Source organism: Myotis davidii, unplaced genomic scaffold (genome assembly GCF_000327345.1).
Source record: "Myotis davidii unplaced genomic scaffold, ASM32734v1 scaffold616, whole genome shotgun sequence".
NCBI classification, from domain to species: Eukaryota; Metazoa; Chordata; class Mammalia; order Chiroptera; family Vespertilionidae; genus Myotis; species Myotis davidii.
Window position 1 is genome coordinate 1,560,382 of NW_006291965.1, and position 18,215 is coordinate 1,578,596.

The 18,215-nt window shown below is 36.8% G+C and overlaps 1 protein-coding gene across 9 annotated transcripts in view; it reads left to right on the top strand.

The window, feature by feature from the left end:
* The window catches only part of TRPM3 (transient receptor potential cation channel subfamily M member 3), a 457,422-nt gene that overhangs the window by 234,004 nt on the left and 205,203 nt on the right, over window positions 1-18,215 (top strand). For all 9 annotated transcript variants that reach the window (XM_015565001.1, XM_006765282.2, XM_015565000.1 and 6 more), the window contains 2 exons: window positions 2,664-2,877; window positions 6,233-6,357. In XM_015565001.1, coding sequence (XP_015420487.1) covers window positions 2,664-2,877; window positions 6,233-6,357 — 339 coding nt within the window. The remainder of the gene's footprint in view (window positions 1-2,663; window positions 2,878-6,232; window positions 6,358-18,215) is intronic.

The following is an 18,215-nucleotide window of genomic DNA, read 5'->3' on the forward strand; positions in this document are numbered from 1 at the left end:
AAAACCCCATCCCCAACCTGTTGAATCGAGGTCCTCCTGGTGAGTCATGCATATTAGTCTGAGAAGCACAGCTCAACCTAGAGTTCCCAGTGTGGCAGTAACTTTCAGAATGGATTAGTGAATGGTTAGTCTATAATAATAAAAGCCTAATATGCTAATTAGACTGGATGTCCTTCCAGACGACCTTCTGGATGAAGCCAGGACTGGGAGGGAAGTCCGGGTCCCGGGTGCCAGAGGGAAGCCAGTGCTGGCAGCCGGGGGAAGGAAGACCTACTCTTGCCCAGGTTTCGTGCTTTGGGCCTCTAGAGGTTCCTGTTATTCACCTTCCCTAAGTTTCAGTATCCTCATCCTCAGCAGAAGAATTGAGCTAGATGATTTCTCGTTCCCATGACTGCTAACCCAAGCTCCCTTTTATTTCTAAGATTGTGACTACCTCATCGCCAGTACTGAAAAAGTCATGGTCGGGTCAAACATGGTCCCTCTCCTCAAATATCTTGCAATGAGATAAAACTGACACATGCAAGCAGCAACCAGAAATAAAATACAAGACTGGGTTTGATTGAGGGTGATACAGCATCAACATGAGTTTGCATTCTCAGGAAAAGTCAGTGAAAGTCTTTGAAAGACTAGAATGATTTCTATAGATTAAAGTGGAGGGAATGGGTTTTCTAGGAGGTAAACAACATTATCCAAATACAGAAAGAAGTAGGGAAATGGCTCTGAATAAGTAGGGGAAGGCCAAATTGTGGGAGACCAGGACAGGCAGAAAGGAAGTTTACATATGATATAACAATTTGAGTTGGAAAATAATATGATCAAAAAGGATTTGGGGAAAGAAGTCTGCAATTCTGATAAATTCCCAGCCAGGATATTTTCAAGGGTTACCTATTCACCATTATCTCTTTTATCACTATCGAGAATTCTGGTATTGCCTCCAAGGGGCTCCATTTTTCTTCTGTTTTCAATTCCTTAGTCTCTAGGTGGCATCTGTTTTATTGCTCTGGATATATTATTAGCATGTCTGTTTGGTAGTTTAATTTATCCATTTATTTTTCATTTAAATTATTATATTTTAATTTTAGAAGTTCTATTTTTTATTATTTTTCAAATGTGTGTGGTCATTCCTTATCATCTCTTGTTCTTTACTCACATATTGAATTTTCTCATTTATGTTTTTTAACATATAGCTATTTCATACTCTGTGTCTGATCAGGATCTTATTCTACTGTCTGTTGTTTCCTTTGGTTCTCATTCATGCTGCTTTATTCCCTTGTGTAATTTATTGTAGTTATTTTACTATGAAATTATTATTTTCCCTTGGAAATTATTTGAGGTCTTGATTGATGACACATTCCTGCACAGAGAATTTACATTTGTTTCTGCCAGTTAGCTGGAGCGATTACCCCAACGGAACTATTATACATTACTCTGTTTGGGTTTCTGAAACCCTGTTGATAGTGTGACGTTGGGCTAAAACCTGTATGAGGATCTATTTTTGTTTATAAATCATCAGAGGAGAATTTCTTTTTCTTTTCTATTTAGGAAAAAAGGTAAGCAGGCAAACTTCCTGATCTCTTCTGTACACCAGACTTACTTTTTTCTTCCTTACTCTTGAGTTTGGAGGCCTTTGAAGTATCCCAGGTCTTTAGGGGGTCCCTGATTAGTCTCACCCACACTGCATAAACCCATTAAAGCAGATACCCACGTCTTCCGGGATTTAGGAGAAACTGACAGGGTGAAAGCCTGCTTTAGTGCTTCTTTATCTCCTGAGATTCCAGCTTCCACTCTGTTTAGGAATCAGGATATTCCCTCTTTTCATGCCAGCTCAGCACTGCATTACAAAAGGCTTTCAAATATATTTTCCCAGTATTTCCATTGTTTCCAGATAGAAATGAAAGGCTTTATACAATTAAACTGAGACCTAACAGTAACTATGTATATGGTGATATGAATAACTATATACATAGATTTATCATTATATGTATTTATGGCATTTCATTTATAAGTTACTTGTCATAACTTAATTTCTGGTTGCATCTGGTAATATTATATATGCTATACATTCTAATTTTTTTCAACTATACTGCAAGAGAAATTTGCATGCCTTTTGTCACTTTGAAAGATAAAGAAAACATTTGGTATGCAGTTATTATATATTTAAATAAATATAATCAGTTGTTACCGTATGTTAAAATTTTCATTACATTATGTAGAACGATAGAACTTTTCAAAACCTCTCGAAATAATAGGGTCACAGATACAGTTACACCCAGGTCCAGCTGGCATAAAGGGATCACTTATATTGAAAATATTAGGAACATTTGAACTGTTGCACAAATGTTAATTCCGGTAAATAGAAACATGATTTCCTTTGAGCAAAGAGCATATTCCAGGGAAAATTGTGCCTGTGCTTCCTTTAAGAAAAATAATTTGAAAGTTTGTAGTTATTCACAATTTCAAGAAAACCTTTAAAAAATAGTGTCTCCCTTTGTCTAACGAAAGCTCATTTGGTAAAGCAGATGATGTATCCCTTTTTAAAAAATCTGAGTTCATATGAGACATTTTCTCAAGTAGATCCACATCTCATTCATCACTGCAGTCACTAAAGAGAAGCAGCCCCAGCCAGCCCTGTCCCGTCTAACCCATGGCTCTTCTTCTTCCAGTATGTGCGAGTATCTTTCGATACAAAACCTGATCTCCTCTTACACCTGATGACCAAGGAATGGCAGCTGGAGCTTCCCAAGCTTCTCATCTCTGTCCATGGGGGCCTGCAGAACTTTGAACTCCAGCCAAAACTCAAGCAAGTCTTTGGGAAAGGTCTTATCAAAGCAGCCATGACAACCGGAGCGTGGATATTCACCGGCGGGGTTAACACAGGTGATTGGAAGTGGGGTAGAGAAAGGCAACACGAGCCACGAGAGCACTGTGACTAAGATAACTTTCTCCGGAGGTTAAATGTATTTATATTCCCCGGCTTCTCCTACCCATGTGTCCATACTCACTGGTTCTCTCTTCTCTCATCATTCTCTCTCCCTCCTTCACCTAAGTAATAACTCTACCATTATTTCTCAACCAAGGAAAATTACTTACACATGAGAAACAGGTTGTGATATTTAATACTTGACTATACAGAATTTTTAAATGTGACTAATGTAATATCATAGGATATTTTCAATATCTCAAGTTGCCAAATAAGCATCCAATAATTCTTTTTAAAAATTTTTTTTATATTTTTCAAATACAGTTAACATTTGATATTATATTAGTCTCGGGTGATCAGCATAGTGATGAGACATTTATATAACTTATGAATTTATCCTCCAATAAGTCTAGTATCCCCTGACACACACATATTTATTACAGTATTATTGACTATCTGCCCTGCGCTGTACCCAATAATTCTTTAAGGAATAACTTTTGCTCTAAATTAGAAGTTCTGCCTCTGTTTTTTAATTGATTTTAAGTTTGATGGAAGTAGCTTTAATTTTGTAAAATGCCCTTTCCATCTGAAACATAAAGTATAGCAGCAAAGCCCAGAATATTATTTGCTTGTTATTTCAAATGTTATTAAATAATCTCCACATCAGTAGAAGGTACACTCCACTCTGAATTCCAAACAGTTTTTTCAACCTTCAAGAGACATTTCTACATTGTGATACAGGCAGGTTGTCAAGCCAATTCTTACAAACCCACTTATACTGAAGTGCTTATCTGCAGAATTAATGTGCAACAGAGTGGAATGGATGCCTGTAAATTGTTTTGACATATTTCCCCAGCCTGAGTCTGAAGTGCCAATTGAAAGTACACAAGTAATGCCGCAGTGAGTTAATTCAAACTTGTTACAAGTCTCAAAGTCTGCAGATGTAGGCAAACTTGGAGGTCGGGAACATTCTAACATAACCCCGGACCAACGAGTTTTAAATAAAAGATCATCTCAGTGTTGTTTATTCTTTTGTTTATAGTCTGGATGATGTTTGGGTGAGTCCTGCACTCAGAATTCTCCTCAATACCTAGAATTTGTGAGCATTCGGCACGGAACTCGATGCTCACAGTTCAGCAGTGAACTCTGAGGATTGCCTGAGCTCTTCATTGTTATGTGAAATCCTGGCTTAGTCTGTAACTGACATGATCTGAGAATGACCTGCTCAGTCAGCTCTTCACTGTTTATTTTGTTGTGATCAAATGTCCACAGAGCAATTTTCTTTCAATGACTGTTTAGGCTTTCGGGCTCCAACTTTCACTCACAGCTTAGTAGGCACCATTCCCCAGGGATTATTCACTCTGTTGCTCTCCTGACATAACCTGTACCTCCTATCGAGACCAACTCAAAATTTCTAAAGGTTCCGAAGAAATTCTTACCAATCTTTTGTTTCTCAGTACTTGTTGTTCTTCTTTTATGAAGCACATCTTGTAATAACAAAAGAAGAATTTACAACATAAATACTATAAACCAGAGTCCTTTTCTGCCTCATTCCAGGCTTGAGGTTCAATGCAATACTCTTGAGAGGTGACACACTCAGATTACATAAGAGATAATGGTGGGATTAGGGCAGATGGAAGGGCATTGGACTCCTTGTCCAGGACTACCCTGGAAGGAAGTTTGCATGTAAATGGGGGGAATTTTTAATATGAATAGTCACCGCTTTGTTTCTTATATTTTTAAACCAGTGCTCTCACTTAGGAGATCCATAGATAGCTAATAAGTGAAATTGATACTCTTCTCAACACTTCCAGAATAGCTCAACGTGGATTAGTGGTTATTTACGCTATTTTGTTATTTGATTTTTTTTTAAAGGAGGATCTTTCCGTTTCCTTTTACAAATATTTCAGAATCAAGTTGTTTACACATATATGTCCCCTCCCATGACTCAATTGCCTGATGTGTTTTGTGTGCTTAGTTCAGTGCATGGTTTCTGAGCCTTTACTCTGTGCTAGCCCCTGAAATACACAAAGATGAGTATGATACTGACCCCCCGCCCTAACTTCCCCTCAAGGAATTGTACATTTAGAGGGGCCATCTTCATGTGTGATTATGATTCATGACAGAATATGGTAGGGGACATATTGAGCTATTCAAGATATGCAAATCAAATCCTGTTCAAACTTAGATGTAATAAAATCCAACTCAGCTTTCATAATACAGTGATGGCGAACCTTTTGAGCTCGGCGTGTCAGCATTTTGAAAAACCCTAACTTAACTCTGGTGCTGTGTCACATATAGAAATTTTTTGATATTTGCAACCATAGTAAAACAAAGACTTATATTTTTGATATTTATTTTATATGTTTAAATGCCATTTAACAAAGAAAAATCAACCAAAAAATGAGTTCGCGTGTCACCTCTGACACGTGTGTCATAGGTTCGCCATCATTGATATAGGAGATGAAACTAGGTGTGAAGATTTCCTTGAGCAATGGGTGGAATTTTGTTAGTGGAAACATCTTCTCTTAAAGAATATATTTCAGATCTTATATGAAAATTACCATTGAAGAGGGAGGTGAAACAATTATTAATTGAACCTTCTTTAGATAGTTTATAAAGAGATAAGTTATAGGTCTCCAACCATCTTATAAACTGAATTTCTCACTTTTAACGACAGTGATGGGGAAGGCCATCATGATAGGAGAAGAAAACTATTAGAATGATAAAGATAAAAAGGTATATTTATATATTTTTAACATGAACTTTCCACAGAATATGCCAACATTTTCTTTCCAAGTAGGGTCTGCACATTATATGTCCATAAATTGAAAAATGAAATTAAGGTTGCCGAAATCTGAGCTGTCACTATTCTATTTGACCCTAACTCTTACAACTGTGGTGTAAATTTAATATAATGTTATATATCGTGCTTTTTATAGGATACAGTCATGGAATTGGTGCTTAGTCATATTTAATACATATTATGCTTATAATATGATACCAGAAAAATATTTTCTAAGTTTAAAGAATTATATTTATGTTTTTATAGAAGTTAGATGCATTTTTTTCATATAAGATGGGTTAAGAAATGCATTGCTGGAGTTCATATACAAGTCTTGACAAATGTATCTGGCATTAGAGGCACAAGTTCATACATAAACAATGCAGTTTGTATAGAAATGTGTCAAAATTGTATATTCAGCACATTTAATCTTGGGAGAAATAATAGTAGTTCTCACAATTTATTTTAGAACAATGGAAGGTAATTGCTTTAAAAGGCAAGAATAATACTTCTCTTTTTCCTCTTAGGTGTTATTCGTCATGTTGGCGATGCCTTGAAGGACCATGCATCTAAGTCTCGAGGGAAGATATGTACCATAGGTATTGCCCCCTGGGGAATTGTGGAAAACCAGGAGGATCTGATTGGAAGAGATGTAAGTCCCGGGAGTTTCCCCTGTACGTAACTCCTCATAGGGGTGATATCAAAAAAGTTAAATAAAATTGCAATTCAAAATATACACATTACAGTACTCTCTCAGCCCCTACCTCCAAAAATAAAACTTACGTTAGGAATCATTTATTGAAAGACTATTCACTTTCCAAAATCTATCTTTGAAAACTCCAGTGTCAATTCTTTTTACTAAGAAAGTTCCTAAGTAAGACCTGTCAACTGCCTTCTTGGCCTGAATCAAGCAGTGGTCTTTCCTCACCCATCAAATCTTGCATGTCCTCTTGGCAAGGATACATTAAGATTCATTAACAGTGTGGACCCATTGGCTCACACAGAAAGAGGTCTCTCCTCCTCATCCCAGGTCTCCAGCTTCTTTATTATTTGAGTGCCCTTCACCTAGACCTGGAACACTGCAAAGGGATCTTGTTTGCATAGAGCTGTGGCTGCCTTGGTTGGTCTTTCTTTCACTGGGTGAGGAGTGGGCATAATTGAATTCTTTATTTCCCATTATGGAATTACTCAGAAGCCTTGACCAAATTCATCAGGATGCCAACCTCTTTTTTCTATTCTAATGTCCAGAGCCACACACTGACCAATCAGTCAACAATTCATCAGAGAGAACTTGGTCTTAATATTTATCTGAGTCATCATCTTATCCATGGTGTCTGTCAAAAAATCAAAAGAAAAAAAAACTCAAAGAGGTTGAGAATTAACTGGTCTTAAACTGCTTTTTCTGTTGTAGTGCAATAATGTGAAACCATCCTACTTCAATGCAATGCAATATATGCCGTTTTTTCAAATTCAAACAAAATACTTTGAAGAAAAAAATCAAATACCATGAAACACAAGCAGTAAGCAAATACTCTTTAAATTCATCAAGGCTTTTATTTTAAGTTATAAGAAGTGTCCATATCAAAGTTACCAATTTACATGTAGACATGCTAATTTATCCAGAATATGTCAAGTAAGGAATGAGATATTAGTTTTATCAGTGGAGTATCCCTGTAACTGAAATTTACTGGCTGTTCTATATCACACACAAATTAAATATCTCAAGCAGCAATTCCCAAAGTGTTTTTGTAGTCAGAAGTGACTGTAAAAGTAATGTTACTGATTTTTTCAGAGTGTCTGAGACTGGTCTTTGATGGAGTATACCTGGATTAGATTCCAAGTTGGCTCTTAAGTGTAGGTTAATTGTGACCTAGAACAAATATATTTCTTAAAGAACTAGAATATGCTACAATGTCCTAATACCAAAAGCACTTATTATTGTGTTTTATTAACAAATGAATTAATTATTTAAAATGTGATAACTCAGAAATCATCTTTAAATATTCACGGCTTCAGCATCTCTATCATAAACCTGTTATTATTATTTGATGTTGGGTGGGAGAGGCATTCTGGAACTTTCTCATTCAAATGACCTAGGAATAAATAGAAGCTGATTATTTCTTTATTCAAGAGAGTGTAACCAAATAATTGTCTCAGTTGCCTAAACATTTGCAGAGAATGCTGGCCTTTTTATAATATTCTGTTTGTTCCTCTTATAAATCTTCTATGATTGCAGAAAGATAATACTTACTTGCATTTACTTGTTTTGCTGACTTGAATCACTCCTGATTTATTTTTCCTCCCATTCCTGCATTTTCCCCTGATTTTACCTCCCCTTATGCTATTTTTATTCTCCCCCCCGCCGCCCCATATTTCTTCCTACTTGTATGCCAATAGGAATTTACCCATGCCTGTGCCAATAGGATTTAATTATATTGTCTGACTTTCCAATGAGAAATGGTCTTGATACCAGCCTAGAGGGCAGAAAAAGCCACTTGTTTGTACAGTAAATTGTGCACATTCATTGTCCCTGCTCACAGGAGTCTAATAAAGGCAAACCATAGCTCACAACATCCAAGTGAACCTCAGAGAGAGCATAGAGAAAAGGAAATGAAGTTGGCAGGTTGTAGAAAACACGGGAAAAAATGGTTGTATTTTAGTTCTTCAGTAAATCTTTGACCAAGATCCACTGAATTTTAACCACGCTAATACAGTTTTTCACAAAAACTGGGGAATTGGAATATACATAGAATTTCTCAGGCTCTTGTTTTTCAAGCTGTAAATTATTTTAATAAAATTGGTATATATCATGACATAGTTTGAGGGAATTTTTAATATGTCTTTGCTATTCTAGTATGATCATTCAACGAGAATGTAATGGTAGGTTGCCATAAAAAGTAGTATATAAATAAAATGTTGATGATCATGGTAAAAATCCCCCTAAAAACCATCAAAATAGAAATGTTTTCTGGTAAGCTTCTTAAGTAGTTATAACAATTTTCATAGCTATTTTAATTTAGTGCCTCTGCCCTTTTTCTTCTACGTTATATAATTAGACTTGCATGCAATAAACATCAAAAGATAAACCTCATGTAGCAGGGGGAAAACACTAATGTATCGTTAAAAATCTTTGCCACTTCAGAATTCTATCAAAATGCAATTATTTGAAAACATAAGATAGTGGTATTTTTTGTCAAGTCCATGTCTGTATTTCAGAATAATGTTGAAGTGGCACAAAATAAGTGTCAAGGGAAATCTAGGAAATTTACTTGAAATAAATAAAAATATAAGAATAAAAGAAAGGCTCTATTTCTTATCCTTGATATTTACTGCAGTGGATTTATTGCCCAACTGATAGGAAATATAGATTATTTTATTTCTGTGGAGCTGGCTCTCAAATGAGCACTTTTAGAAGCTGGACATTCAAGTATTATTAGAGTTATGCTATTTATAGAAGCCGTTGACACAGCAGTTGCTAGTTGCTATTCATCTCAGAATATGAATACCCCTTTGGAATGCTACTATAAAGGCAAAACTAGTTCTAAACATAAAGAAGAAAGATTAAATTGTCCCAAGTCTGCTTCGAGATACCTTGAAGCATTTACATTACCTCCCTTCAAGTCTTAGCTCTTAGCTAGACATTAAATTAGACTTTAAAGATACAGGCATGTATTTTTGGAGTCTCAGAGCTCCAATTAGAGCCTCAAGTGTAGTAGGTGCTCAAGGAAAGTAAACATTATGGCGAAAATACTATGATAGATCTTAACTAGTTTACAATGAATATTGATGAAGCTGAATTGGGCATGATGAAATTCAGGCTACAAGGAAAGTAAACATTATGGGGAAAATACTATGATAGATCTTAACTAGTTTACAACAAAAATAATTTTATGGTTGGGGCTCACCACAACATGAGGAACTGTATTAAAGGGTCGCGGCATTAGGAAGGTTGAGAACCACTGCACCTTTTGAGAAATGCATGATTCACCCAAATGAATGAGAACTAGCCTTGGTTCTTTAAATTTAAATTTCTTCTATTCTGTTTAACCAAACATTTCTTTTCTCAATTAATAGATTAATGCAACAGACTTTGGTTAAGAATATTGCTATGAATATTAGATAGAAATACTTTTTTGTCCTGAGATTAGACATGAAAATGTATATTGTTTAGCTATTGAGGTGAACCCCACCTCTGTGATTTCTCCATATTACTCTTACTGACCCTTTCTTCTATTACAACCCAAAAATTCTACACTTCAATCAAACTAACTTCAAAACTCACTCCCACCAAGTCATCTTTTCTGACTAACTTTATCCCAAATGTCATATTCTGATTTATCTCATAACTGTCTTTTTCCCCACCTTAATTAATAACTCCTCAAAAATAGAGACTGAGTTATTTTTGTTTGTTTCATATTAGCCACTGATGTAATACTTTTATGAACACGAAACATTGACATATCATTTAAATGCCACAAGATTTGATTGCTCCATTTCTAAGTGGATTACAAAAACACCTGTTCTGTCTATCTTCATAAAATTTCTATAAGCATAATCATAATAATGGTAATTATAGTTTATTGGGCTCTTATTTGATGATGCTCTCTGTGCTGGCATAGATTATTATCCTTATGAGGTCTGTGTTATCACTTTTCATAGCAAGGCAGCTAAATAAGGATTAGAACCAAGATCCACGGTCTCTGAAGCCCATACTCTTAACTAGTAGTATGCCAACTAAGATATAAGAAGGTACTTAATAATATTATGTTCTTATTATTAGTTAAGGTAATTGGCAAATATCATATGCCTATAAGTTAAATTAAAAATAGATTCAACAAAGTGTGGCCAGAGTCCTTCACTTCGTCCCTAGATAATCTCAACCTTAATAGATGATTATAAAAGTGTCACCAGTGTAAAGTCAAGAAAGAAGTTCCAATGTATTTTAATTTTCTTATGACTCATTTTAGACTTGTATTCCTTTAGAAAACAATCTTCCCGGAGTTTTTTCAGGGAATGGAACAATTTATGAAGCCATTATCATTTGTTTTTTCCCAAATCTAGATTAACAACACACATTTCAAATTAAAAACCTAGATATGATCACAAGAAAAAATACATTTCATTTTAACTTGAGGATGAAAATTGTGTTTGGGGAGATTTCCAACACATCATCTTATGTGCTTATCAAATTATCTTGACATTCAAGGACATCTTATAGTTTCCTCAATTATAGATTTATTCTCAGAATTTTATAATCTCTAAGAGTTCTTATATTTAATTGGAAAGTGTTCTTTTGATGTCATTTTGATATTTCAAGCCAAGAAAAATCAAGTTTAATAATACCATTTAATGATAATTCTGGTGTAGTTATCAACTCAGTATATATATATCACTTAATTTCTAAGGCAAACCGAATATGACTTCAAATTGTAAACTCAGAAAACTTACCACAGTAGTGGTCCTGATGCAGAGTTTATTGGATTTTTCATTACTAGGTTAGCTAAGATTTATCCAGGAGATGTGAGAGGAAAAGTTCACAGGCAAAGAGACCCACTCAAGTCTGCTACACATACAGAGCATCCAATACTAACTGAATCTGGACCACACGCAGGTTCTAGGCTAATTTACTTACATGGGGAATGCAGATTCCGTGAAGACAGTGTTGAATTTGGACATAGTCATGCTGATTCCAAAGTTCTTTTGCGGTATCCATGTGAAAATATCCAGCAGGCCAGTGAGTCAGGATTTCAGGCTACACACTTCAAGCTGGAAGGTATCTGCATAAGGATGACAATTATCTGAGCCATTTTGGTGGATGAGATCACCACTAAGTATGCAGAGTGAGGAAAAGGAAGGCCTACACTTGAATCCTGATGCTCTTCCAACATTTTATGGCTGAGCAGAAGAAAGTGGCCTACAAAGGGGACCAGAAGATCTTAAAGGTGGGAGCAAAACCAGAGGGTGTTATGGAACCCAAGGGGAATGTGTGTTTCAGGATGGAGTGAAGGGTAATGCCAAATAGAATTGCAAGACTATGGAAGGTAAGGATTTGGAAGTGTTCATCCAGTTGATTAAGGTGAACATCATTGACATCACTGGTTCTCTCTGTATGAGAAGAACGGTGAAGATCAAGCTCCCATTTTAATGGGTTAAGGAAAGAAAAGTTGAGATGACAAGCAGAAACTACTCTTGTACAGGTTTGATTGTGATGAGAGGAGATATGTACGACTAACCGAAGGAAGCCATAAAGTAAGGGTTTTGTCTTTTTTTCATCAAGATAGGAGAAACTTGAGTTGATTTATATGCTTATGATAGAAAGAGAGCTAGAGATGTTATTAGTCATGTAATATTGGGCACGTTACTTAACCTCTTTGTGGTTACTTTTACCATCAGTAAAATGGGAAAAATGATAGCAATACTAAAACTAACAACTTGTTACTATCATTAAGAGAATTAAAAGATTATCTGTATAAAAGTCCTTAGATGGGTGCTGATATTTATTAAGCTCTAAAATAGTGTTGATCTTATTATTAATGTTGTGATTATTTCAGTGATAAATGATAAATCTCCAGGTTAAAACTTCAATATCCTACCACCAATACTTTGCATACAGAGTCTTTTTTCTTCTCTTTCAGTTACAAGGGCACAGATGGTTAATCTCCCCTTGAGCTCTGGACTCCTTCACCTCAGGGTCTCTCTAGAACTTATTTTTATCAGTTATCTCCTAACGGAGGAAGGATGGTGTTTGGGTCAGACATGTGAGGAGAGTGGAGGATGACAGTTGCAGCCCCACTGGAGAACAGGAACCAGAACTCTTCAGAGCCCAGAGGAAAAATGCCAGGTAGCATAGAGAACCCAGAGGGGGCAAGCAGTCATGAAATTATGATGCATAGTAAATCCAGAATAGAAGGGAAAGGATACATTGTGAAGGTTCAAAGAAGATAAGAATACACTACTGTATTAGTTATCTATTGCTGTGTAACAAATTACCCCAAAACTTGATGGCTTAATGGCTTAAAAACAACACTTATTGTCCCACAGTTTCTGTGGGCCCTAGAAATTAATGAGTAGCTTATCTGGATGGTTCTGGCTTAAGGTCTCTCTTAAGGTCACAGTCAAGTCATCAGTGGGGGCTGTGTCATCTGGGGCTACAGGACCCTCTTCTAAGAGGACTCCCTTCCATGGCTATTGATTAGGAGTTGCTCACTGTGTGGACTTCTCCAAAAGGCCGCTTTATTAACATGGCAGCTGCTTCCTGCAGAATAAGTGATCCAAGAGAGAGCTCAGAGGAATCCTTTAATGACCTAGATTTAGAAGTCACATACCATTGCTTCTGTTTTCTTCTGTTTCTTAGAAGTGAGTCACTGAATCCAGCCTAGACTATGGGAAGATTTTCAAAGAATTGGAACATATTTTAAATTTTTCTCACTGATACATGGTGATTTCTAAGGCATATAACCCCCTTTCTAACTCAAGGGTCATTTCCCACTGCCAGCAGGCCCTGTGTCTGAATGGTACACGGTTCCCCACGGGACAGGACAAAGGGAAGTGAGCCTATTCAAGGGGAAAGGCTACCATGAGAATGGTGCAACTCACAGCCCACGAGTTGAGCACACTTCAAAGTGCTGCAGGAAGGTGTCATTGTTCTTCCCAGGGATTTTAGTGGGAGTCACAGAGATGAAGTATGTGGGCCCTGTTTGGAGATGGACCCCTGGGTTTGCTGCTTTCTTGTTTGGATTGCTGAGCTGAGAGGCAGCAGCTGGGTTTCAATATGACCCTGCTTTATACCTAGACTTACAGCTGAGCTGTCTGAATAGTATATAACAAACCAGTGTCCCCACCAGCATAGGCCTCTCTGTGATTATAAGGACACACGGTGCCTTTCTTTCTTTTCGTTTTATTCTCAGTGCCCGTGTTTCTTTAACTCAGACACAGAGGTTGCTTCCCACTCCTCTTCTCTCCCAGAAGCACATGCCTGATCCTAAGAGAACCTCACCACTCCTTTGTTTCTCTCTCTTCAAAGCACAAACCCCATTTTGCTGCCTGCTGGTGCCTGTCCTGACCTCTGTATACTATACTTTCTAGTGGACTCATCTGGAAATGATCTGAGCAGCTGTCAGAAGGATTTTAATGTTCAGCTAAGCCACTGGCAAAAATGTCCAGCAGCAAAATCATAATTTCCTTTATAAATTTATAATCAGGCTGGGTCCCCTGTCTTCCCCTTAAATGTCTCCTGGTCTGTAAAGGAATTTATATGGGGTTTTGAGGAAAGAATGCTAGTGGGGCAAATTTGGCCAAGACACTTCACTCTGAGCCTCTATAGTTTCACCTAAAAAATAAGCATGAAATGGATTAAGCCGTGTGAAAGTGTCTAACTCAGTGCCTGGCATAGTGTGGTCAGCGAGTGCTAATTTTCTTCTTGTCTTAATTAAAGTCATAGTGCTATTGGGACGGAAGGAATGACTCTGTGAACACCATCACCCCCTACCCTGCTACTTGCCTGGGTAATGCTCATGCACACCTCACCAGGTAATAAGACCTAGAATTGCAGAAGACCTATGATTGATGTGACTCAAAAACCTGACTCAATTCAGTTCAATTTTGTTCAAGAAAGGAGTCCCTGCCCTTTCATTGTAGAAAGCACCACAAAATAGAAAAGATCCAAGGACATGAGCACACTACTGGTTTTTTTTTTTGTAGCCAGCACACATAGAGGGTCATTGTTCTGCACTAACTTGGGGAAAAAACATAATTGTACTCTTCAACACAGAGTGTTCAGACTCAATTTTAGAGCTAGAAAGCCTTTAGAAATTATAGTCAAGTCATCTACTTTACAGATGAGAAAGCTACCATCCAAAAAGTTTCTTTCACTAAATACATTTTTAATATTTATTGTGAGATATTACCTAGATGTGAGATTATATGTCTCCTCAAGCTGGCAGACTCATACTTACCACATTCATTTTCTCAAGACACTCTTAATGAGTAAATGAATGAATTCAAAGACTTGTTAAAAGTCACAGATTAGTAACAAGAGGACCTGGAATTAGAACCCCCCATATGACTTCCCATTATGTACTCCTGGGTTCGACCAGAACATTCATGACAGTAGCTAGGAAAACTCAAGCAGGTCTTAGATCAACCCCCAGGTGATCAGCTCCCAAGTGATCGATTTAAGCCCATTAGGAGAAAATAAATGCAGCACTCTGGCATCAGCACATTAAGGACGTTTCATTTTTCCACAGTGTCTCTGGATCAGTCCCTTCCTGGCAATGACAATGACCTTACAGATGCCTTATATAAGGGATCTTCACCTCTATTACCCCCTTAAACTGCTCTTACTTCATTGCCTCTTTGTTTCAGAGTCAAGGTATATAGGCCTTGGAACCAAAATTTCACCAATCTGTACAATGGATTAATCAGTGAGGAAGTCTCTCATCTACTCTTGAGGTACAAGAAAGGAAGGCAAAATGCCATTGCATAAAAGTATTCTGGCTCATAACACCCAAAGACTACTGTCTAAATTCCATTTCTAACCAAATTTCTCTTCTGGATCTAGATACTAGTGTATTCACCAATTATAAAAGATCAATTGACATGTAGGCCTTTCAGACATTAATCAGCCTATCTCAACCCCTATTCCTCATCTGAACTCTAAAACACAAAAAATTATTTGAGTGACATTTTTCTCAGTTCTCTCAACAGTGGTACGTAACTTGGATCATCCTTTATTCTTAGGAGAGAAGGTGATCCATTCCATACAATGGGTGCTGTAGGTCATTAGGGCTTGACTCTCTCAGGAAACACTGGCTGTGAAACACAGTAGAGTAATCTAATATATCTGTAAGTCATGAACATGTCAAGATTGTTCTTACCATGCATTGTGTAGATGTGCATGTACATGCACACACACATATACACACATTTTGATAAAGGCCTGTTTTTATGAGCTCTTAAAAATAAAAGTTGATGTATTACCTCCAATATTTTGTCAGAGATAAAAATTCATTTGTATTTTATGTAATGCAAAGGCATTATTTTTCTCTATTTGAAAAACATAACAAGAAAGGCAGTAAATCTTTTGTAGATATGCAAATTGAAACTCAAACAAAAATAGACGGTTGGGATGTTTGTAATGAAGAACATCAAGTGGATTTTGTAGGCAAGTTGGACCAAAATGCATTCCTCTGAAGTATTTGGGAAGTTATTTCCTTCTTTGTAGTTAACCAACAACTAGTTCTACAGCATCACCCTCGTAAATGGCCTGGGAGGACATGGCAAAGAAAAAGCACTTTGCATATTTTGCCAACTGATGGCTAATGTTTTTTGCCTTTGCTTACATTGCCCCATTGAAATCTCTTGTGTAAAACAAAAGTCTGTGATTTGTATACCATTTCCTTTTGGTCACCAGTTTGCGATTAGAAAATCACTTTCTAGTTGGTAAAATAAAGCAGAGTTTAAGAAGGAAATTACCCTTATAGATTGCCTAACAAGAGCCAGGCACGGTGCCATGTATTTTACACATAATCTCATCTAAGGTAAGTAAGTGGTTTTATTCTTTCCCTCTTAAAGATTAAAAATATGAGACTCAGATTTTTGGAGAACTGGGTTTCTAACAGGTTTCCGTGGCTCTTACATTCAGAATTGTTCTAGGATTCAGCATATCTTCCTCCAATGATGACTAGAAAATAAATTAGGACATTTTGATTATTTTATATTTATATCCCCTATTCAGCAGACACAATTTTTGTCAAAATATGTTCACCTTTCCTTTACCCTGTATGTATGATCAAAAGAAATTGGAAGCAGCAAGATGAAGAAATTAAAATGCCTGCGTGATACTGTATCCCTGACCTTGCTGTCATGACCGATTCAAATGTGCTAGTATTCCCAAAGAACTGGTGTGCCAGTTCCCCAAGAAAAGAAGGTCAACACTCAGAAAACAGAAGCACCAGTGTCCTTAGAACCCTGTGGAGAAGGAAACAAATACGGAGAATACAGTCTGATGATTTAATCATGTCCTTTTATTCTCAGATTATAGTGAGTACATGAGACTGGCCCAGAATTATTTCCTGCCTGTCTTCATTTGAAAATGTCACTTTCACTGATGGTCTTTAATTAGGTTCTCGGGAATTATAAAACACGTCCTCAAGTCTCAGCCAGAACAAATGTCTGGGTTCACGGTCGTGCAGAGTTGAACTTCTAGAAAATCTACTGTCCCCTCTTCGGGTCTTCTGCTTCTCCTTGGCGTGGAGCCTGCTGTTAGAAAACGGAGAACAGTAACTAAAGCAGTGATGGCGAACCTCTGACACACGTGTCAGAGGTGACACGCGAACTCATTTTTTTGGTTGATTTTTCTTTGTTAAATGGCATTTAAATATAACACGCCGAGCTCAAAAGGTTCGCCATCACTGAACTAAAGCATTTTCTTTTGTCCAAAAGCACCAGGCAGAGGCACTTTAAGAAGAGGAAAAAGTCATTCTGCTAAGCCTCATTCAACCAAGCATTAATATTTATTAACATCCACTCAGATGTAGAATGAATGTTTTATGATCAAAAATGAATAACAACAAAATAGGAATTTCAACCACAAGTGACCTACTCTTCCACTGATGAAGAGCTCAGGATGGAGTTAGCCAGCCATTGACTCTGTATTTAGGGGGAACTCATTCAGTAATGCAGACAAAGAAGTAATTGAATACCGCTCCATGTGATTACTGGAAACAGTACTCACAACGTTCTGGGCTTTTATCACAAAGAGCCAACTGAAATGAAGCAATAAATTAATGTTACGTTAATGCTACATAAACAAATAGGACATACATTGAAAGAAATGCTGAATATTTCAAAAGCTCAGAATTATACATTTTAACTTTAGATTAGATAAACCCTCAAACAATTCAGAAAAGAGAGACCTTTTTTTCCCTATTTTGAACAAAAGCATGTCTGTCTCAAGTTGTCCTATTCATTCACTCACTATTTATTAAGTAGATTGTGATTGATAGACACATAGAAATGTAAAGTTTCAAAATAAGCATCAAGGTTTAAAAAAAAATGACTTGTGTGAGATCTTTACTATTGCAGACTTTCTTTGTTAAGTTAGTTTGTAATTCCTTTTAACAAACCACTCAATCTTACTACACCTTTTTTCATGGTGAGTTATTACATACTGAGTAACATCTCACCTTCATAGGTAATGTACACACTGCACAAAGGTACAGAAATAACGACCCCATAGTTTGTATTTCTGTCCTGTCAATTTCAATTATTCAATGCAGGGAAAACATAATGGCACCATGTGACAGTGAACTTGTTGAGTCTTCGTTTTCATGGTCTTGAAAGAAGTTTCTACATAAGTACTTTAGCAGTAGGTTTTCAACACATATTGTTTTCATTGTGTGCAGGCAGTGTGGAAAGGGGGACTGAGCATAGATTTGGAATCAAGCAGGCCTGGGTGTGAATTCTGGTTCTATGTGCAACGAACTCTTTAAAAAATCTACTTTACCTGTT